Below are 23,720 nucleotides of genomic sequence, written 5' to 3'. Positions count from 1 at the left end.
TTATGACCGTTGCTGTGTCCCAAGACCATGTGATCCCCTTTTGCGACCTTTGGTCACAAAGTCAATGGGGATCCAAGATTCGTTTCGCAACCAGGTTACTAACCCAACTTCAATGTTTCACTTAATAACTGTGGCAAGAAAGGTGGTAAAATGGGGAAAAACCCACTCAAAAATGTCTCACTTAACAGCATAAATGTTGGGCTCAATTGCGGTAGTTAAGTTGAGGACTGCCTGTATTTCTCATCCTTGGAATCTTTTCAGATGTGGGTGGACTTCAACTTCCAGAATTCCCCAGCCAGTATTCCCACCCAGCCATGGTAACAGCTGTCCACCAATGCCAGACACCCCCTCCCCTCCAGCAGGGTGCGGAACCAAAGACTTGTTCCAGTATTTGAGGATCTGTCACAGAGAGAAGGGGGGGGGGTCAACCTATTTTCCAAGGCACCCAAAGGCCAGAAAAGGAATAACAGATGGAAACTGACCAAGGAGAGATTCAACCTAGAAATAAGGAGGAACTTGCCGACAGTGAGACCAATCAACCAGTGGAACAGAAGTTGCCTTTGAAAGTTGTGGGAGCTTCATCCCTGGAAGCTTTCAAGAAGAGACTGGACTGCCAGTTGTCAGAAATGGTGTAGGGTCTCCTGCTTGGATGGGGTGGGTGGGCTGGGCTAGATGACCCACAAGATCCCTTCCACTTGTGCTAATCTCTAGGCGCCACAGCAGAAAAGTCTCTCTTTCTGGGTCTCACCGGATGACCCTCTTTCATAATATGGTGCTTCTACTGGTCACTAACAAGTAGTCCTCAACTTATGATCTTTCATGTAACGACAGTTACAATGGCCTTGGAAAAAGTGAATTATGATCCATCCCCAATGTTACGATAGTTGCATCACCCCTGTGGTCACATGATCCCAATTTAGGCACTTGGCTTGTTTCTATAATGATTGTAGTGTCTGGTGGCCACCTTCTGCCACCTTCCCAGCCATCAGGCTCAGTCCTGTGATGACTCCTTTAATGACTGCATTGCTTAGTCACCAAAATTCTGATTCCAACTGTGGCCATATGTTAAGGACTACTTACATTAGGCAGGGACAGAAAGAGAGAGAAGATGATAGTTGGCAAGGCAGTAGATGGTTTCATTTCCCAAAATTGATCTCGTGACCAAAACTGGCTTATTCCAATAGGAACCCTTAAAAGCCATTCAAGTCCTGGACATTTTCTAGCCCAGGGTCCTGTTTGAAGGAACTTACCCAGGGGTGAAATGCTACCGGTTCGGACTGATTCGACCGAACCGGTAGCAAAAAAATGCTACTGTAGTGAGGCATCCCGGCTGTCTGACTACCAGTTCGAGGGAAGTGGTATTTCCAACGGATCAGCTGTGACACCCGATTTATATTAGCGAGAAAGCATTATTTCCTGCTTTCTAGCTATTCTAAATTGCGTGACACAGCAGATCTCCCACCCGCCGCTGGTCACTGTCCTACATACCTTTGCAGGAGCTCGGTAGCGGGCTTTACCCATCCACCCACCCAGACGTCATCATATCCATTTTTGATGCTCTCCGCATGCGTGGAAGGTCCTGTGCATGAGTGGAGGTGGCGGGTGCGAACCAGTAGCAAAGGTAAGTAGATCTCATCCCTGAACTTACCCACAAGTCCTTTCAGGGGGCTGACACTCCTCATGAGAGACTTCAGGGCTTCATGGACCCCTTTATCGCGTAGCACTATTTTCTGAAACATGATGAGGAAATTCTGAAGAGAGAAGAAAGAGATGCTTTGGGATATTCTGCAGAAAAGCCTACTGTGGTTGCACAGGCCGCATTGCGTACGGCATGAATAATCTAGAAGAGTGACGGCTAACACTTTTTGTCATTATATGCGGAAAGCGAGCACCTGCATGTCTGCACCCGTAGTGCAATACACACGTGACACCCCGTGCTCTCCCCACCTGTGCATGTTTGCACGACCCCTTGCACTCCCCCCACTCCCGTGCATGTACTTGCAACCCAGCATGCCTCCTGGGACCAAAGACGGGCTGCCGGGGGGGGGGGGGAACACCGCCCCCTGCATTCCCCTTAACCCCCATGTATGCGACTTCCATGCGCGGCAGAGACTCGAAAATCAGTTGGCAGGCAAGTGCGCATGCACGGTGGAGCTGAGCTGGGGCAATGGCTCGCACGTCTGCAAAGAGGGCTCTATGCCAGTGATGGCGAACCTGTGGCAGACGGAGCCATTTGTCAGGGCACACAAGGCGCGCGCTGGCCAGCTGAGTTCACCCTTTTTTAAAGCCATTTTTTGCCCTCCCCAGGCTCCAGAGGCTTTATAGGAGTCTAGGGAGGGCGAAAAGAGCCTCCCCCCTCCGGAAGCCCAAAAAACCGGCCCTACGGGCAAACAGGAAGTTCAGGAATGGACTTCCTGTTTGCTCGGAGTGTTGTTTTGATTGCTCCGGAGGCTTCAGGGAAGCCTCCTGAAGGTCCCTGAAGCCTTCGGAGCACTCAAAATGATACGCCGAGCAAACCGGAAGTGACTGAAACCTCCGGAGGGCTTTGGGGGGGGGGGAGGGGGTGTTCGGAGGAGGCTGTTTTCGCCCTCCCCAGGCTCCTATAAAGCCTCTGGAGGGCGAACAAAGCATGCAAAAAATGGAGGGAGTGCCTGTAGTGCGCGCATGCGCACTGAGGGATCACACATTGCATTATGGGTGCGGCACGCCCGCACACACCCCTCCCCTGCACTCCCCCCCCCTTATGGCACGCGAGCCAAAAATGGTTCGCCATTGCTGCTCTATGCCATAGGTTCACCATCATGGATCTAGAACTGAACCCAGGATCTTGCATGTAGCTGTGTTTTTTTCAACTTTGGCAACAACATTAAAATGTATGGACTTCCAAAGAATGCTGGCTGGGGAATTCTGGGAGTTGAAACCCACAGATCTTAGCATTGCCATTTGTGAACTGGGGCCTGGCTGGGGCCTGGTTACCTGCAGCTCTTTGACAATCATGAAGCAGAGAAGACGGTCTAACCCGTTGAGACCAAAGGTACCCAAAGTGTTCTGGATCTCGGCCAGTAAGCGATTGTTGGAGACTTCCTGGTGAGTTTTCATATCATACCAAGTGTTAAGTTGGTCAATATAGCAGGCAGACCTGATGGGAAACAGCTAAACGGATAAGCAGCTGCCACTGAAGGAAGGAATTGAATTGAATTGAATTTATTGCATTTATATGCCGCCCTTTTCCCTGAAGGGGACTCAGGGCGGCTCACAATCCAAGTCAGGAAAGGGGGTACAGACAAGGGATAAAAAGACGAACAGAACAATACACAATTTAAAAGCACACAACAACCATACCATTCGAGGGGGGGGGTTGAAAGCTCTTTAGCCCCAGGCCTGTCAGAACAGCCAGGTTTTAAGGGCTTTGCGGAAGGCCTGGAGGGTGGTGAGGGTTCGAATCTCCACAGGGAGCTCGTTCCAGAGGGTTGGAGCAGCCACAGAGAAGGCTCTCCTCCGGGTAGTCGCCAGTCGGCATTGGCCGGCGGATGGAATTCGGAGGAGGCCTAATCTGTGGGATCTAATCAGTCTATTGGAGGTAATTGGCAGCAGGCGGTCTCTCAAGTACCCAGGTCCAATACCATGAAGGGCTTTATAAGTGACGACTAGCGCCTTGAAGCATATCCGAAGACCAATAGGCAGCCAGTGCAGCTCACGGAGGATAGGTGTTACGTGGGTGAACCGAGGTGCACCCACGATTGCTCGCGCGGCTGCATTCTGGACAAGCGGAAGTCTCCGAATGCTCTTCAAGGGCTGCCCCATGTAGAGCACGTTGCAGTAGGATCTTATCTGTGAGTAAGCTGGCAAGCGTGAACCATCTTTAAGCAGTCAGATATTGAAAAAAGTTAGCCAGACAAGAAAAAGGAAGATCTGAAATAGTACCGTATTTCCCCCAAAATAAGACAGGGTCTCATTTTCTTTTGACCCCTGAAATAAGCGCTTGGCCTTATTTTCAGGGAGGTCTTATTATTTTTGAAGTGCAGGAGGCAGAGAGCGTGGTCACCTCATGGCTGCTGCTGTGTTGCAATATTTTCAGGGAAGGCTTATTTTTTTTGTGGGGGGGAGGAGGCTTATTTTAGCGCATGCGCTCAAAAGCCCGATTGGGCTTATTATAGGGGGAAGGTCTTTTTTTCAGGGAAACAGGGTACAGTGTAGACTCATTCAATTACGCAATTTTTCACACCAAGAGTCAGTTCTGGGCTAAAACCTCTGGAGGGTTGGAATGAAATAATATTGAGTTTTTGACCAGTTCAGGAAGAAGAGTGAGGGGAGAAGGAAAAGGAAGAGGAAGAGGGAGGAAAGAAAAAGGCGAAAAAGGAGTGGGAGTGGGAGGAGGAGGAAAGGAGGGACAAGAAGAGCAGAGAGAGGGGAAAAGGAAAGAGGAGGAGGAAGGAGAGGGAAGGAAAGGAAAAGGAAAAGAGGAGGGGGAAGAAAGAGAGAAAGAAGGAGAAGGAGAGGTAGACTTTTTTCTTCTTGGGTCCTGGTTTTGCATCCTCACTGCTGGGCTTCCCCCAGTAGCGAAGCCCACGGGTGGGGGGGGGAGAGAGAGGGGGAGGAGAGGGAGAGAGAGGGAGGGAGAGAGGGGAAGAGGGAGGGAGACAGGGGTAGGTTTCAGGTGGTTCGCGGCGGTCCCCGCGAACCGGTTGGTCGGCGAACCCGGAAGTAAGTAACTTCCGGGAACGCCGAAGGATCCACCCGCCCTCCCGCGTTTCTTACCCGGTTTTGATGAGTTCTGCGCTTCCACGCACGCGCAGAACGCATACAGCGCCTGCGCGATCCTCCAGGAGCAGCTGGAGCATCGCACAGGCGCTAGTACGCATGCATGCACTGCGCACGTGCACGAGGACGCCGCCGGCCCCGTTCCAATCGAACCGGTTGGAACGGGGCGAGAAACCCACCCCTGGAGGGAAATTGCCAGTTTCATGAGCCTTAGTGGGAACACATCTGATTGGTTGGCAGTGCTCCCTCCTCCCCCCCAGCTGGGATATCCTTTTCAGACTGGGCCCTGGGAAATGCACTTTAACAAAGACAATAATGGGTAAATGATACATAGCTGTTTTTTCATCACAAATATAGAACAATTAGCGGGCTTTCAAAAAAGAACCGTCCTGCTGATCATATGCGAAGATGTCAGGAAGAAAAGCTCATTTTCTATGGGGATATACATATTAATGTAGTCCTGCTTACTTTGGGTCAGTGATTCTCAGAATTTCTCTGCAGAGGCGACCAATAAAAGTAACAGATTCATCCGTAGGCGCAAATTTGGGTATCGGAATATGGGTGGATTGGTAGATGCTTTGCCAGTCTTGGATCTGAAAGACACACAAGGTGAAATCATTCTCAGCTTTCTCTGACTATACATGTAATTGCCTTGTTTCCAAACCAATCAGGCTGTGAAGATTCCAAAGGATGACCTAATTAGTTTACGAGCCTCGAGACAAAGTTCAAAAGAAATCCATTCATTTATTAGGATCAACATTTTGGCATGTTCTTCTGTGGAGCCGAAACTGATTGCCGCTTAATTGCGTTTGAACTTTACCCCCTGTATCCCCTCTCTTCTGTCTGTGTCATAAATCACATTCACCAACAAGATGCTACAGCAGGCTATGAGAATATGCATTTCACACACCAGCTGTGGGAATATGAGATCTGACTCTGGCCAAAGGTATAAATGGAATTCTTCTCCCTTTTTCTATGTCTACTTGATAGTAGTCATGGAAACGCTTTACACGTTGACACAGGCTGTTTTTCAAGATCACAGTATCCTAGGTGTTGTCTCTCGGTGCTGTTGGTTTCAGGCAGCGGTGGATTAAGGCTCACTGGTGCCCTGAGAACTGACAAATCTTGGTGCCTCCCTCCTTTGTACATCCTGTACAAATCTTCATTAGTTTTTTTTTCCTTTCTCAACCTTGTAGTGCCCCCTTCGGCCCGGTGCCTTAACCACGTTCTTACTCTGCTTAATGGTTAATGCACCCCTGGTTTCAGGGTTCTTGATGGCTGGTCTCAGTCTGTCCACATCATCAGCAGGTAGTCCTCGGCTTATGACTGGTCACCCAGTGACTGTTTGAAATTTTGACAGACCTCCTCCTCCCTCCCTAGGCACTTACAACCTGGTTCTGAAGTTCCGCCTCTTCCCCCATGGCCATGTGACTGCCATTTTTGATGCATTTGCCAGAAACCAGCATTCCAATGCTTCCAATTTTAGGCAAAAACACCCCATAGCAAACAATGGTTTGCTTAACAGCAGGATTCACTTAACGATGACAGAGGCCGCCTTACAACCACTTCGTTTGCATTTGGATTGTGTAACCCTACCCTATTTGTACCCAACACCTATCATTAAGTGTTGTACCTTATGATTTGTGACGCATCTATCTTTTATGTACACCGAGAGCATATGCACCAAAGACATACTCCTTGTGTGTCCAATCACACTTGGCCAATAAAAAAATTCTATTCTAGACTAAAATACAGCATTTGAAGTGAAGACCACTTCTAAATTTTGTGCCTGAAGTGGAAAAGAATGAAACTTTGATTTGGGGTTTTACCAGTTAGACTGACAGATCCTTATAGAAACGGCTAGTTTACATTATTGTGAAAAAAACAAAAAGTTGTGATTTGATGTTAATGCCTTATTTTACCGCAAGAGAGTCAATGCTTCTTTTTCTTTTTCCTAATCCTTCCTCACTTTTCTCCCGCACTTTCCTCCCCATTGTTTTCCTATTTACTTTTGTATTTTGTTATCTTAGATCTCAATAAAAAAAAATGGTAAAGGAAAACACAGCATTTGAAGTGAGTGAAACAATGCTAGTGCAATGAATACGGGGACCGGATTAACACATCATGCTAAACTTTAGCCTGTTCGATCGTGGTCTGCTGACTAAACCACATTTGGCTGGGCTCACACAACACATTAAAGTGAACTAAATAAGCAAACAATGTCTTAAGTGAAATGTGTGAATTCAATCGCAATAATTTCTTGTGGCAGAATGGTTTTACTCTCTCCTTCTGCCCAGTTTTCTGTGAAGAAGGTTGGGGAGATGCTTACAGCCAGCAGAGTGTTTCCGCAAGTATTTTTGGAGTTGAAATGGTGGGAAAATTCAGAAGACACTCGGACTCTGAATAAGCAGCATTAAGAATAACCCAGTAACTTCATTTGTGGGCGCCTTGGTGCTCTCTGAGCTTGACTGTTTCCTTGCAGACGCTTCATTACCTGATTAGGTAACATCATCAGTGCTAGAAGGGAGTGGGGTTCTCTCTCGGCAAACCACCTGTATATAAACAGGCAGCAAACCCCACTGCCTTCTAGCACTGATGATGGTACCTAGTTAGGCAATGAAGTGTCTGCAAGAAAACAGGCTCAGAGAGCATCAAGGATACTGTAGCGCAATCCTGAATTACAAATGTTTTTTTTCTCTAAATGTTTAATACCTTTGTCCTTAAGAAGTTGTTGCATTCCTGCTCCACGTTGTAATTAATAATTCGGGAGACTTCCTCCTGCCAGATCTTTAATCCACATATGTTGACATAGTCCTGGATGTACTCAAAGGAACGGTGGAATCCATCCATAGTGGCTGCCATATCTTTCAATCTGGGCATGAGCTCGCTGGACTGGAAAAGGGGAAGATCAAAAGAGCAGTCAAAAGGATAGCCATCATCTTTGCCTTCTTAAAGAGAAGAGCCGAGGAGCCGAGGTGGCACAGTGGTTAGGGTGCAGTACTGCAGGCCACTTCAGCTGACTGTTATCTGCAGTTCAGCGGTTCTAATCTCACCGGCTCAAGGTTGACTCAGCCTTCCATCCTTCCGAGGTGGGTGAAATGAGGACCCAGACTGTGGGGGCGATATGCTGACTCTGTAAACCACTTAGAGAGGGCTGAAAGCCCTATGAAGCGGTATATAAGTCTAACTGCTATTGCTATTGCTATTAAATTTGTTATTTCTTCATTGAAGGATGTCTATAGAAGGGCAGGTTTAGGAAACCTGCAATGGGAGATGCTAAGAATGGATTGTGGGCTTCAATAGTTACAGCTGTCATTTTGATTACTTTAAACCCTTGGCACCCATGTCCTCAACCTACAGCCATTCATTTAGCGACTGTTCAAAGTTACAATGGAATTGGAGAAAGTGACTTACAATCGGTCTTCACATTTATTACTGTTGCAGCATCCTTACCATCCTGTGATCAAAATTTGGGCATTTATTTAATCATGGTTTCAATGTCCTGGGGTCATGTGATCGCGATTTGCAACCTTTCCAGCTAGCTTAAGACAAGCAAAATCAATACAAGAAGCCAAATCCGCTTAACGATCGCACAATTCACTTAACAACGGGCAGTGATCTGCTTAGCAATCATGGCAAAATAGGTTGTAAAATCAAGCACAACTTACTTAACAACCGCTATGGCTAGGAATGGAAATTCAGTCCCAACCGTGGTCGTAAGTTGAGGACTACCTGTAGATGCTACTATTCCAGAATTTCCTCCTCCACCTCTTTTCCTGGAAACCTTCACCCTCCCTTCCAAGGAGAAACTATTTCACCATTACAAGATAGAGATAAGGAAAGGCTGCTTGGTTGCTCTGGCTCCAAGTATTTTTAAAATGTTTGCAAGCTGGAACACCACTGTTTCACAGCCTCTTTCAAGAATAGAATAGAGTGGAATAGAATAGAATAAAATTAGAACAGAATAGAATAGGATACAATATATCCTATAGAATACAATAGAATAGGAATAGAACAGAATAGGAACAGAATAAAATAGAACAGGAATAGAACAGAACAGAATAAAATAGGAACAGAATAAAATAGAATAGGAATAGAACAGAATAGGAATAGAATAAAATAAAATAGGAATAGAACAAAACAGAACTGAATAGGAACAAAATAAAATAGAATAAAATAGGAATAGAACAGAATAGAATAGAATAGGAATAGAACAGAATAGGAATAGAACAGAATAGCAATAGAATAGGATAGGAATAGAATGGAACTGAACGGAACAGAAAGAAATAGAACAGAATAAAGTTGGAAGAGATCTTGGAGGTCTTCTAGTCCATCCCCTGCTCAGACAGGAAACCCTACACAACTTCAGACAAATGGTTATCCAATCTCTTCTTAAAACCTCCAGTGTTGGAGCACCCACAAGTTCTGGAGGCAACCCGTTCCACTGACTAATTGTTCTGTCAGGAAATTCCTCCTTAGTTCTAAGTTGCTTCTCTCCTTGATTAGTTTCCACCCATTGCTTCTTGTCCTGCCCTCAGGTGCTTTGGAGAATAAGAATTGCCCCTAAACCCAAAATAGAATGTGAGATTGTGTAATGTGTGAAACCACTCTTTCATGAAGCTGTAGGGAGATGACTTGAAGCACTGAGTTTCTAAAAGGGAAACAAGGAAGGACGAGAATTTTACGGTAACTGATGATACAAGGACTAGGCTAAATGAATGTAGGTCAACTGAAAAAGAGAGAAAATTGGAACTAGATCCCCCTGTACCTTAGCTCTAGGGTTGAAGGTGAGTCCTCGGTGTAGGGCAAAAGCCACACGTTTGACCAGTTCCTTTCTAATTCCATCTTCAAGCAACTGTTTGGGGTCAACCTAGAAAACCCACAGAAGAGGGAAATCAAAATGTGCAAGTACATTTTCTTCATGTGCCTTTCTATTTACTGGATACGTCTTTCCTACTCTCTACTGAATACTTTTATCTCTATAAGCCGAGGTGGCACAGTGGTTAGAGTGCAGAACTGCAGGCTACTTCTGCTGACTGTCCGCTTCCTGAACTGCAATTTATTTGGCAGTTCAAATCTCACCAAGCTCAAGGTTGACTCAGCCTTTCCACCTTCCGAGGTGGGTAAAATGAGGACCCAAATTGTTGGTGGCAATAGGCTGACTTTGTAAACTGCTTAGAGAGGGCTATAAAAGCACTGTAAAGCGGTATATAAATCTAAGTGCTATTGCTATCTTGAGAAAGATAAGATCATCTCCAAAACAGGAAACCTTTGAAGAACAGCTACATGCTCAATATTCTGGTAGTAGATGTCCTTTGATGTCTTTTTCACCCTATTCTGTTGATCATGGAGGACTTATGAAGGCCCCTTTGAAGATTATGGGGTAGCAGTAACTGCACGGTTCTAGTCCAGGAAGTCACTGGGAGTCAACACTGATTTGAAGAAACATACATGCACACAAATAGCCCTTGAAAAATGGCCTTCAAACTACTATTCCTTCAGGTGATGTTACTGTGTTATTTTCACCAAGGTGGCGCAGTGGTTAAATACAGCACTGCAGGCTACTTCAGCTGACTGCAGTTCTGCAGTTCGGCTGTTCAAATCTCACCGGCTCAAGGTTGACTCAGCCTTCCATCCTTCCGAGGTGGTAAAATGAGGAACCGGATTGTTGTTGGGAGCGATATGCTGACTCTGTAAACCGCTTAGAGAGGGCTGAAAGCCCTATGAAGCGGTATATAAGTCTAACTGCTATTGCTATTGCTATTGCTACATGGCCTCCACCTATCCCCAAATTCATGAAACCTAACTTCAGGGATCTGGATTTTTTTTTTGTCCACTGCAATGGAAAACCTCACCTTGATGATGCCAACCAATGTTGTTTTCATCATCAGGATGCCTTCCGTGAAAATGGAGATGGCGTGTGTAAGCTTGGCAACCTTCGAGAAAGGAAAGAGAGGTTGGTTAGAAGGAATTTCTAGAGCATCGGGGTGGTGAAAAAAAGACATCATTGATAAGGAAGCTATTTTCTTCTTTTACCACATGGACTTTTTCTCCTTATCCCAAAGGTGCTTTTTCAAGAGGCAAATGGACTTTCTGGTTTTTCTCGGAAGACATTTTGCTTCTCATTCAAGAAGCTTCTTCAGTTCTTCTTCAGAGCTGAAGAAGCATTTTGGATAAGAAGCGAAACATCTTGAAAGAAAAATCAAAACAAAATCCAGTTGTCTCTTGAAAAAGCACTTTGGGACAACTATGACCCGAATGACTAACAATCTCCATAGAGATTTTTTCTCCTCAGGTTCCTGTTTTAAATAACATGTCCAACTGTCACTTCCTTATGAGAAGAGGGACAGAAACAAGCTTTCAGTTTTCCTGATAAATATTCATTCTTTATTACAAATGATTTACTACAGATGATATACTGTTCTGACCCACGTCGTTCCACACCAAAGCACACTCCAAGCCAGAGATAAATTACGGCATTTAATTAACAATCAGGTCATTGGCAGCAACCTGGCACAGACAAGCTTGGGCAGCAATAAACACAGATAAGGCTTGGCAGCAATCCAGCCTGCCAAGCTCATACAATGTTCTCCAACATCCTGTGTTGACTTCTGCAAAGAGGGGCGTGTGCACAAGTAGACTTTTTATAGTCTGGAGAGGAGCCTAATGACCACCAGCTGAGTGCAATTACCTCCTGTAATCCTCCAGAGCCGACTTAGAGGACCCCTCGCTGTCGGAGTCTGGTGGCAGCTCCAACGGCTCCTGCTGGGCCACAACAATATACTACCATCATCTACAGAGATTCTCAACCATCCAGGTCATGTTTGTCCCAAAAGGGTTTTTTTTTTTAAAAAAGACAGCTGGACTTTGATTTTATTTTCTTTGAAAACATTTTGCTTCTCCTCCAAGAAGCTTCTTCAATTCATTTTCAAAGAAAAAAAATCAAGAAAGACATCAAGAAAAAGCATCCATGATCTGGATGATTGAGAATCTCTATAGATGATGATTTGCTATCTAACATTGTTCTACCACCATTTACAATCAACAAACCAGATCAGCGTCTTCATTTTATTTGGGATATAGAAGGGTATGTGGGTGAAGGTGTATATTGCATGGTGAAGGTCAATATATATATATATATATATATATATATATATATATATATATATATATATATATATATATATATATATATATATATATATATATATACACATACATACATACATACATACATACATATATATATATATATACATACATATATACATACACACACACACATATATACATACATACATATACATATATATACATACATATATACACATACATATATATATATACATACATATATATATATATATACGTATATATATACATATATATACATATACATACATATACATATATACATACATATACATATACATATACACATACATACATACATACATACATACATATATATATATGTGTGTGTTGTATTTGTGCTGATAAATAAAGATGTCTGCCTAGTATGTAATATAGCCCAGGTTCAAATCCCAGTAAGGGTATGGCTAGCTGATGAGAGCTAAATAGCTTGAAATAGATCTATACTAGTCTCCCTTTATTTATTTATCAGCACAAATACAACAAAATGTAACAAAAAGGCAACAGTAAAAATATTGGGTTTCTGCCTGGATGGTCTCTTGTGACGAGCCGAAGGACAGAGAATGGAAGTAGTGATCTTCCTCCCATATTTGGGCATACCGGGGGTTGTAAAAAATCTTATATATATATATATAAAGTCACAACCCCTGGTATGCCCCAATTATGGGAGGAAGCTAGCTGCCTTTATTTATTTATCAGCACAAATAAAACATATACATATACATATACATACGTACGTACGTACGTACGTACGTATGTATGTATATGTATATATGTTTATACAGCTTCAGCTTCAGCGTAATCTTAATTCTAACCCAGATCTCCATCCTTCCTGGAAAGTTTCCCTGCCTCTAAAAGCTGGTTATTGGATACAAAACTGAGATAAATCAATGATCTGATTCTGAAAATGAGAGCTTATTCATGCATATAGCTCTAATAAAAGCTGCAGTTAAAGTCCTAATTCTCCCATTCCTTGATCTGAAATGAAAACTTTCATTTGCACCCATAAAATGCTTTCTGGTGTGGATAGTACCAATAAAGGAGAATATCTGTAGCTCACGACTGAAACGAGGGATCCTTGGTGCTCTCTGAGCTTGGTTGTTTTCTTCAAGAAAACAATCAGAGAATGCCAAAGGTCCCTCATGGTCTGGATGGTTTAATGCAGTGGTAGTCAACCTGGTCCCTACTGCCCACTAGTGGGCGTTCCAGCTTTCATGGTGGGCGGTAGGGGTTTTGTCTGATATTGAAGCACTTTCCTTTTTTTAAAATTTCATTGACTTTAAAAAAAAAATTCATAGCATTATTTAAAAACATTTTCATTAGGTTTTCATAAAATCACCATTACTGTGGAACCGGTGGGCGGTTAGAAAATTTTACTACCAACAGAGATACAAAAGTGGGCGGTAGGTATAAAAAGGTTGACTACCCCTGGTTTAATGAAATCTTAGGAAAAATAATGGGCATTGGCTATGTCCATCATGTCCTACTACTTGAAGGCATCTGGCTGGCTTTGGTGACAAACAAATGTGAGCATGAGTCTGTAAAATCCATACCAATTCCAGAAGTGCTCCCAACCTCTCTAACCCTATGAGTTTTGACGCACCTCGTAGCGTGGTCCAAGTTGAGCATAATCTCGCAGCTTGTCCTTGTCTAAGCGAGTTGGCGCCTCAATGATGTCATGTGTCTGCAGTTTTATAATCTTCAGGAGAGAAGTAAACATGCTTTCCGGAATGATCTGTAAAACCTTTTCTCCAAAAAACAAAATAAAACAAATGCAAAAATATTGATTAGTGAAGCAGTCCCCAACTGGTAGTCCGTGCACCATTGGTGGCCCATGAGAAAAACGTTGGTGGTCCTCAGAAATATTATTTGCATTTTTTATATTGCACTAAGTCAGGGGTCCTAAAACTAGGGCCCCTGGGACGGATACATGCAATGAACGCTTGTGTTGCTGCAGAGAGTCTCTCCCCCTTTCGTGGTCTTTTTGTGCGGGTTGGAAGGGGGGGGAGAAATTCTAACTTGGGGTCTGCTTCAGCCTCCTGGTGTGGGGCTTTGGGTGAAGGCTGGAGGGAAGCACCACTGGTGGCAAAGAGCCGGAGGACCTCGTTCCAATGGGATTGCATCATGGCCTGGAACTGGCTGACCATCTCAGCCCGCTGAGCCTCCAGGCGCCGGTACCTGGCCTTGCACTCCTGCAGGTCTTCCCTCTGCTTGGAAAGCCTATGCTCATAGTCATCAGTGAGGTGCTTCTGCTGAGCCTCCTTCTTGGTCAGATCCAATTTGAAATGAGCCAGCTGTTTTGCCGATTCTTTCTCATGGTGGCTGCTTAGCTCCAGCAACTGCTTCCTAAGGAGCCTGGGCGGGCAGGCAAAAAGTGGCTGGGGGTGGGGGGGAAAGGTGAGTAGAGGCTGGGCGAGGTGCCCCTTGATGCGAGTTACATCAAATTGGCCACACCCACCCAGTCACATGACCACCTTGCCACGCTCACCCAGCTGGTCATTAGGCGATTATATTAGCGGTCAGTGGGATTTAAAATTATGAAATTAGTGGTCCCTGAGGTTCGAAAGGTTGGTGATCCCTGCTTTAAAGGGTGTGACACCCCTCTAGTTTTTAGCATGACAGTGAAGCATCTCACTGAAGCATCGCATGAAGAGAGATCTGAATTAGCAGATCTTTTGTTACCTGCCAGTAAAGCCTTTTTCATCTTTTATTTGGAGGTGGGGAGGCATAAATCCCTTTTCTGCGTGCCATTGTAATTTAAAACAGTCGCTGAACAAACGGTCATTAAGTGAGGATTACTTGTGCACCACACTGGCTTTCTAGCAAACACATAGATAGTGAGTGCCTCCACCTGTTTACCGGACCCGTGTCCCTCCTGGCTGGTCTCGACCAGCAGGGAGGTGACACGTGGCTGGTTCCAGAGGATTGTTAACACCTCTCTTCTGGAGGGATCCTTCCCACATCCCCTAAAGGATGCGGTGCTGAGACCCCTCCTCAAGAAACCATCCTTGTATCCAGCCATTTTAAACAACTATCGCCCAATCTCCCACCTCCCGTTCGTAGGGAAGGTTGTCAAGAAGGTGGTGGCCTTTCAACTCCGGCGGGCCTTGGATGAAGCAGATTATCTGGATCCCTTTCAGTCGGGTTTCAGGCCTGGCTACGGCACAGAAACTGCTTTGGTCGCGCTGGTCGATGATCTCTGGCGGGCCAGGGAGAGAGGACATTCCTCTATCCTAGTGCTCCTTGACCTCTCAGCGGCCTTCGATACCATCGACCATGGTATCCTTCTGCGACGGTTACGGGAGGTGGGAGTGGGAGGCACCGTCTTAAGGTGGTTCTCCTCCTACCTCTCGGACAGGTCGCAGTCGGTGTTGGTTGGAGGACAGAGGTCGACCCCTGGAGGACAGAGGTCGACCCCAGAGGTCAACTATGGGCCGAGGTGGTGCAGTGGTTAAATGCAGCACTGCAGGCTACTTCAGCTGACTGCAGTTCTGCAGTTCGGCTGTTCAAATCTCACCGGCTCAGGATTGACTCAGCCTTCCATCCTTCCGAGGTGGGTAAAATGAGGACCCGGATTGTTGTTGGGGGCGATATGCTGACTCTGTAAACCGCTTAGAGAGGGCTGAAAGCCCTATGAAGCGGTATATAAGTCTAACTGCTATTAAAAAGGGGGCTGTGAAAATATCTACAGACTCCTCACATCCTGGACATAAATTGTTTCAATTCCTATCCTCAAAACAACACTATAGGGCACTGCACACCAGAACAACTAGACACAAGGACAATTTTTTCCCCAAATGCCATCACTCTGCTTAACAACTAATTCCCACAACAATGTCAAATTATTTATTAAGACTGTATAACTATTCTTCTTCTCATCCTTCCTAGTATCTATCTCTTCCCATTTATGACTATAACCATGTTGCTTGTATCTTTACAATTTATATTGTTTTTATTTGTTTCCTAGTACAATCTGATAGCTTATTAGTAACCTTGACTATCACTAAGTGTTGTATCTTTTTATTCTTGATGAATGCATTTTATTCTCCTTATGTACACTAAGAGCATATGCACCAAAGACAAATTCCTCGTGTCTCCAATCACACTTGGCCGAAAAAGAATTCTACTGTTTGCTATTGTTTATCCAGAATAGTATAGGAGCAGGGTGTTGGGACTAGAAGACCTCCAAGGTCCCTTCCAACTCTCTTATTCTATATTCTGGTTGAGAAACAATGGCCTACTGTAAAATTCTTCCAGAGGGGAACTCTTAAAAATGGTTTTCCCAGTTTGTAACGGGGGAGAAAATATTCCCCAAAAATGATATTGCTCACCTTTCTCACATAGGACACCAGTTCTCCAGAATAGTACTGTGATACACTGAGAAGATCAGGACTGTTTGCTTGATTGATGCGAAGAAGTGGCATGTCAAGAGCTGAAGCCAGCTGGCAGCAAATGAGAGAGAGATGTCAGTAAGATTCCCAAATATACTTCAGTTTATAATATAGTTTTTCTTGCTTAAGTAGCTTAATGCAGTGAGTGAATCTAGGCACTGTGCCTTATAAATTATGGTTTATGGCAGAAACCGGAAGCATCACGGTGAGATTTTGAGGATGTATGTTGCTTACAGCAAAACAGACCAACAGATGAAATGTGAAATGGCCGTGGCACGACAAAACCGCACTCGTCAAAATAGCGGTGATAAAATCGCGTCGCTAAAGCCGCGACGTCATCACTGCGCGTCATCACCGCCGCGACAACAGCGCGGCGACAGAAGGGCGCTTTAAAACAGCGCGGCGGCAGAAAGCGGATTTAAATTAAGGTAAGGGTTAGGATTAGGTTTAGGGGTTTGTTTTAGGGTTAGGTTTAGGTTTAGGTTTAGGTTTAGGGTTAGGTTTAGGGTTAGGTTTAGGGTTAGGTTTAAGGTTAGGTTTAGGGTTAGGTTTAGGATGCTGAGTGCTTGGGAATGCGCGGATTTGCCCTCCGCGATTATGTCATCGCGGTAGGGTCACGTTTTTCCTTAGCGTTTCGAACGGCGCGATTAGTCTTCGCGCTTATGTCTCCGCGGATAAGGGCTTTGCGGATTTGTGGTAGAACCTGAAATGGCAACCTGGTATAACTTTGAAGATAATTTTAATTAAGAGACGAAGATAAAATGTTAAAGAGTGGGATGGGGAATTTGGTTTGGTTGGTTTTATTGGACTTATATGCCGCCCTTCTCCCAAAGGACTCAGGGCAGCGTACAACATAAAAACACATATGACAAAAGTTAAAAAAGATTAAATAGGAAATCCAATAACCTTCAATTGACAATTTTAATCAAATTTAGGATTAAATTAAAACTAACCATTTAAAATTAATAATGTAATTTATTCTATTCAGGCCCGGCCGGCTTGCTGAAAAAGCCAACTTTTTAGGGTGCGTCGGAAGGACCGGAGGTCGGGGATTATGCGAAGCTCCAGGGGCAGCTCATTCCAAAGGGAAGGTGCTCCCACAGAGAAGGCTCTCCCCCTGGAGGTTGCCAGCCGACACTGCCTGGCTGACGGCACCCTGAGGAGGTCAACTCTGTGGGATCTTACTGGACGGTGGGAGGCTAATTTAAGAAACATACCGTATATACTCAAGTATAAGCCGAGTTTTTCAGCCCACTTTTTGGGCTGAAAAAAGCCGCCTCAGCTTATATTCGAGTCAGTGAAAAATTTGCCCGAAATGGAGGAGAAAAAGGGGCGGGGCCATGCCGCTGGGTGACGCTCGTGAATGGCCCGGCGCCCCTGTGAGTTTCCCCTCCCTCTGTGTCAGTTTGCCGCGCAGCGCGCACCGCACCATCCCCCCTCCTCACGTTCTAATGTAATGCAGGGCTGTCTTACGATTCCCCTTCCTCCCCCTCCTGCCGCTCTGCAACGATGTCCCACCTCCTCCTTGTTATGGCAAGCAGCCACATAGCGATGTCCCACCTCCTCTGGTACAATGATCCAATGATAGGAATCACTGTGCCGTGTGTCATAGGAGGCGGGACATCGCTCCCGCGGCTGCACGGGACATCATTACCGGTAGCTGCTGCATTTCCCACCCTAGGCTTATACTCGAGTCAATAACTTTTCCAGTTTTTTGTGGTAAAATTAGGTGCCTCGGCTTATATTCGGGTCGGCCTATACTCGAGTATATACGGTATTTAGAAATAGAGTTGATGTTATTGTAATAGATTAGAAGTTAAGGGCGATTAGTAATATGGTTTATGTACTAAGAAGAAAATAAGTTTAAGATTAAAAAATACGGGAAGAGAATATGGCTGAAATTGGAAACAGAGATATGATGTAAAATGGATTATGTATATGAGAGGATGTAAAAGAAAAGATCCAGACAACACTTTGTTCATAAAATATGTAAAAATGTGCAATAAAAAAATAAAAAAACCTTATTAAAAAAATCATGGTTTGTGGCTTAGTCTATTATAGCCAGCTGAAGCTTATTTTTAAAAAATGTGGCTGAGCAAGCTTTGTCTTTGGTGTGTAAACTGAGCCTCACACTTCCGCGCGTGAGAATGCAAATAATGATTATATAAGTGGAAAGTATTTTGAATCAAGTAGACCCTTAGTTATTTTTCAAAGCTTAATTCCATTCTGGAAGTACGCGCAAATAAAATGGATCAGTTCTTTTATGGTCTTGGAAATCCAATTTGTAAACTTGAGACAAAGGATTTGAAGAGGGGAGAAAAGTGACCCCCCCCCCCAAAAAGCCATAAAGGATTCCCAGCCTGCCCTCCCAAAAGCTGGAGTTGTTGTACTGTTAGATCAAGGATTAGCAACCAACGGCTCTGGAGCCGCATGTGGCTCTTTCATCTCTCTACTGCGGCTCCCTGTTGCCAGTCGGCGCCACAATTGATAGGGCTTTCAGTTAGGACAGGTAGAGGAAAAAGGACGCCACGCTAGGAGGAGACTCTATGGTGGGGGAACTGGATTTTCGGTCAGCTCCAGAATTGAATGGGGGACTTCTGTTTAGGACCTTTGTGGCTCTTTGAGTGTTTAAGGTTGCCGACCCCTGTGTTAGATTAACCAACTCACCTTTAAAAAGGTGGCCCGGAGTTTGGTTACCATGGATGGACTGACTCTTATACTTTCCTGCATGATAGAGGTGAAACTGGAAAGGGAAGGCAGGGAAGAAGAAATAAAGTCATGATCAGTGAAACCAATATTCCAGGACATAGGGGTGAGAAAATATTTTTGTGGCCCTCTGACAATTGCCAAAAATGAGTGGTGTGGTTTTCCGCTATGCTTAGGAAGATGCACACAAAAATTAGTGTAAGGACTAAAACAGCCATAGCATGCTTAAGATTTAAATGGCCAATGGTTCATATTTATGATACAATGTGATCACTTTTTGCAACCTTCTGACAAACAAAGTGGATGGGGAAGCTGACTCGCTTAACAACTGTGTTAATAACTTAATAATGGCAATGATTCACTTAACAATGGTGGCGAGAAAGGTCATAAAAATGGAACAAAACTCACTTAGCAACATACCGTATTTTCCAGCGTATAAGACACACCTTTTTCCTTCAAAAAAGAGGGTGAAAATCTGGGTGCATCTTATACACTGAACACAGCATTTTTGGCCTACACCCCCTTTCCAAAAATGGACGCGCAGAGGGTTTGGGAGGCTTGCAAAGTGCTCGTGAGGGCTGGGGAGGGCAAAAAAGAGCAAAAAACAGGTCGCTTTTGCCCCACCAGCCCCCAGGAGCATTCTAAGAGCCTCCCAAAGTTCTGCATGTCCCCCTTTTTTGGCGAAAAAATTGGCTTTTTGCTCATTTTTGCCCACCCCACTCTCCAGGAGCACTCTACAAGCCTCCCAAAGCTCTGTATGCTTCCTTTTTTTATGCAAAAAACGAGTGTGCAGAGGGTTTGGGAGGCCTGCAGAATGCAAAAACTTAAAAAAAAAACCTCTTCAAAATCATGGTGCATCTTATACTCCAGTGCGTCTTATAGTCCAAAAATACGGTAAGTTTTCGGTTCAACTGTGTTTGTATGTCAAAGACTACCTGTAATCAGTTCCAATAAGAAGAATTCAGAATGCCTCGGTGCCGTCATACCTGTCGATCAGCTGCCAAGCGTAGGAAAGGTCCCCTACGATCTGCATGGTGATTAAAACCTCTTCTTTAATGTTGATGGTTCGGATCATTTGATGGAGAAACTTACGAGAGTCTGCGAGAAACTGGCAAACGTGAAGGTTGGACTCCAGCTGGTGAAATTCCTGGACCTGCATGAAGCATTTGAATGCAATTCATTCCCTGGGGAGGTTTTCAATCATATTATCCCACCAAGAAAATATTTATAGGCGAGGAAACTCTCACCTTACCTCTTCCAAAGCTTGAATCAACTGCACTGTTTTCCTGCCTGCTGCAGTGGAGTCATTGTAATTCAGAGACATGATTTGTTTGGAGATTTCTCTAAACCAGGCTTGCAGATTTTCTGTTCAGGCAGGAAAAGGAATAAAAGGGATCACCTTGTGGAGATCTGACTGTCAATGCCCCTGAAACTCCCCTAAACTCTCAGTCTACAAGTGTCGCATTTCCAAATATTGACTAAAAAAGCAAAAACAGAATTAGATGAATTGCTTTCTTTCATCTGCAAATACACTAATCTTTATGCTCCACGGCAATGCAAGATTTGTGCGGGGAAAATACAGAGGTAGGATTCTTGCCCTTTTTTTAGCTTCGAGAAAGAAGGTATATTTCTGCTTATTCCATAAAAGCGTGAAATATGTGTCATAATATTCATGAACTGGAATAGGACAGAGCAACATGTCAGCCATTGGGGACTTGTTGGAATAGGACATGGTAACAAGGTCAGCCAAGGTATAGGTGTGGCAACTGGGTCAGCCAATGGGAACTATTTGGTGACTGAGAGCCATGCCAGACAGCTTGGAGCCTGTTGTGGCCTATTCAGCAAACCATAATTAAATAGGCCATGGCTTACAGCAGGGGTGTCAAACTCAAGGCCCACAGGCCGGATATGGCCTGCAGGGTGCTTAGCTCTGGCTGTGGCGCCACCCTGGAAACAGCAAAGGACCAGCCTGCAGTGCTCCAGACATGATTTACATCGAGCTGGCCACGCCCACCTGGACATACTCCCCCCCCCGTCCCTCCAAGGTAAAACACAATCCTGATGCGGCCCTCAATGAAATCGAGTTTGACACCCCTGGCTTACACCAATGCATGAACTTAGCCAATATGAAGCAATCTACTACAATTTTACTCTTCATGCTAAAAGAGATTTTCTGTTTCAGCCTACCGTTTTTCTCCACTCTGGTTAATGGTTTCACTCCTGAAAAGACATCCGCCAGCTCAGCCATTCTTTCGGATCCTTCTGTCTTATAGCTCTCCCACTTAGTTTGCTTTTCTGACAACATCTGTTTGAACATCTAGTGGAAAGGCAGACGTTCCTCAGATTTATTGATTAAATTGATATGCCACCCATCTTACTACCCAAAGCTCCTCTGGGAAGCTTAGATTAAAAGACAAGGGGCCGAAACACAAAGCTGTTACGGTAATGATGCACTTAAGGATGTCAAGTGAAGTCCTATTGAAATTACTGACCCCAAAAGTCAGCTTGCTGAACTGAGTTTATGACTCAAAATATCTGATTAGGAAGAAGAGGTATATGTCAGAATGTGGATCGAATAAACCTAAAAGCACTCTATTTGATTCACCATATGTTAAAATAAGTTTGATAAATAAATATATTTTGTAACTTTGTTTTTAACTATGCTTCTATGGGTAGACCACATCTGACACCAGAATGTTGGTTGCTAAGTGAGGGGGATTGTTAAGTGAGTCATGACTGATTTGGCAACCTTATTTGGCCATGCCTGTTAGGTGAATTACCCTGGTTGTTAATTAGTAATTAGTAATTTAATAAATTTGTATGTCGCCAATCCCGTAGGACTCTGGGCGGCTTACAGAAACAAGATAAAAGTTAAAAATTAAAAATAAAAAGATACAATTAAAAAAAACACACACCATACATCCCGTCTAGGTGGGGCTGGACCTTGTTCAACAGCCCCAGGCCTGCTGGAACAGCCAGGTTATGGTGGCTTTTCGGAAGACCGAGAGAGTGGAAAGGGTCTGGATCTTTACGGGTAGATCGTTCCACAGGGCCGGAGCAGCCACAGAGAAGGCGCTCCCCCAAGGGATCGCCAGCCGGCATTGTCCGGCCGACGGCACCCGGAGGAGGCCCAACCTGTGAGATCTTATTGGTCTTTCAGAGTTTAGAGTTTCAGAGTTTATTGGGATTTATAGGCCGCCCTTTTCCCTGAGGGGACTCAGGGCGGCTTACAACCACAAGGGAGGGGGGGTGCAGTGTCAAAAAAACAAAACAAAATGTGAACAAAGAAAAATAGTAAAAACACAACTTTCGTTCAGCAATCAAACACTCGGGCGGGTGAATTGGAAACCTATCCCCAGGCCTGCTGGGAGAGCCAGATCTTGAGGGCTGCGCGGAAGGTCTGGATGGTGGTGAGGGTACGGATCTCAACGGGGAGATCGTTCCACAGGGTCGGAGCTGCAACAGAAAAGGCTCTCCTCCGTGTGGTCGCCAGTCGGCATTGACTGGCAGATGGGATTCGGAGGAGGCCCAGTCTGTGCGATCTAATTGGTCATAGGGAGGTGATCGGCAGAAGGCGGTCTCTCAAGTACCCAGATCCACTACCATGGAGTGCTTTAAAGGTGGTCATCAGTACCCTGAAGCGCACCCGGAGACCAACAGGTAGCCAGTGCAGCTCGCGGAGGACTGGTGTAACGTGGGCGAACCGCGGTGCGCCCACTATCACTCGCGCGGCTGCATTCTGGACTAACTGTAGTCGCCGGATGCACTTCAAGGGCAACCCCATGTAGAGCCCATTGCAGTATTCCAGCCTAGAGATCACAAGGGCTCGAGTGACTGTTGTGAGAGCCTCCCGATCTAGGTAGGGCCGCAACTGGCGGACCAGGCGAACCTGGGCAAATGCCCCCCTGGTCACAGCTGACAGCTGGTGGTCAAAAGTCAGCTGTGGGTCCAGGAGGACTCCTAAGTTGCGGACCCTATCTGAGGGGTATAAAATTTGACCCCCCAGCCTAAGCGTTGGTACATTAGCCAAATTATTGGGAGGGAAGCACAACAGCCACTCGGTCTTGTCCGGGTTGAGTACCAGTTTGTTAGCGCTCATCCAGTTCTTAACGGCTTCTAGACCCTGGTTCATCACGTCCACCGCTTCATTGAGTTGGCACGGGGCGGACAGATACAGCTGCGTATCGTCCGCATATTGGTGGTATTTTATCCCGTGCCTCCGAATGATCTCGCCCAGCGGTTTCATGTATATGTTAAATAGTAGGGGGGATAAGACCGAACCCTGGGGCACCCCACATGTTAGGGGCCTCAGGGACGATCTCTGCCCCCCGACCAACACCGACTGCGACCTGTCCGAGAGGTAGGAAGAGAACCACTGCAGAACAGTGCCTCCCACTCCCACCTCCCGCAGTCGTCGCAGAAGGATACCATGGTCTTTGGGAGATATGTGGCAGGAGGCGGTCTCTCAGATAACCAGGTCCTAAGCCATGTAGGGCTTTAAAAGTAATGACTAGCACCTTGAAGCGTATTCGGAGACCAATAGGAAACCAGTGCTTCCTATTAAGTGAATCATATAATTATTAAGGGACTCCCGCTTCCTCATTCACTTTGCTTGTGGGACACCAGCTGCAAAAGTCACTAATGGAGATCACATGATCCCAGGAAACGATCGTAACATATGCTGGTTGCTAAGCACCCAAATTTTGGGCA

The 23,720-nt window shown here is 45.1% G+C and overlaps 1 protein-coding gene across 1 annotated transcript in view; it reads right to left on the bottom strand.

The window, feature by feature from the left end:
- The window catches only part of WASHC5 (WASH complex subunit 5), a 48,809-nt gene that overhangs the window by 11,726 nt on the left and 13,363 nt on the right, over window positions 1-23,720 (bottom strand). Inside the window, exons 11-22 of the mRNA XM_087706689.1 lie at window positions 21,198-21,327; window positions 20,263-20,375; window positions 19,997-20,163; window positions 18,972-19,047; window positions 16,245-16,355; window positions 13,517-13,657; window positions 10,617-10,697; window positions 9,530-9,631; window positions 7,474-7,653; window positions 5,230-5,354; window positions 2,977-3,139; window positions 1,649-1,751 (exon numbers count right to left, since the gene is read on the bottom strand). Of these exons, the coding sequence (XP_087562815.1) occupies window positions 1,649-1,751; window positions 2,977-3,139; window positions 5,230-5,354; window positions 7,474-7,653; window positions 9,530-9,631; window positions 10,617-10,697; window positions 13,517-13,657; window positions 16,245-16,355; window positions 18,972-19,047; window positions 19,997-20,163; window positions 20,263-20,375; window positions 21,198-21,327 (1,492 nt within the window). The remainder of the gene's footprint in view (window positions 1-1,648; window positions 1,752-2,976; window positions 3,140-5,229; window positions 5,355-7,473; window positions 7,654-9,529; window positions 9,632-10,616; window positions 10,698-13,516; window positions 13,658-16,244; window positions 16,356-18,971; window positions 19,048-19,996; window positions 20,164-20,262; window positions 20,376-21,197; window positions 21,328-23,720) is intronic.

The sequence above is a fragment of the Thamnophis sirtalis genome, unplaced genomic scaffold (assembly GCF_051295495.1).
Source record: "Thamnophis sirtalis isolate CommonGarterSnake01/CBP01778 unplaced genomic scaffold, rThaSir2_p1.2 scaffold_2, whole genome shotgun sequence".
NCBI classification, from domain to species: Eukaryota; Metazoa; Chordata; class Lepidosauria; order Squamata; family Natricidae; genus Thamnophis; species Thamnophis sirtalis.
This window is presented reverse-complemented; position numbering and strand designations above follow the sequence as displayed.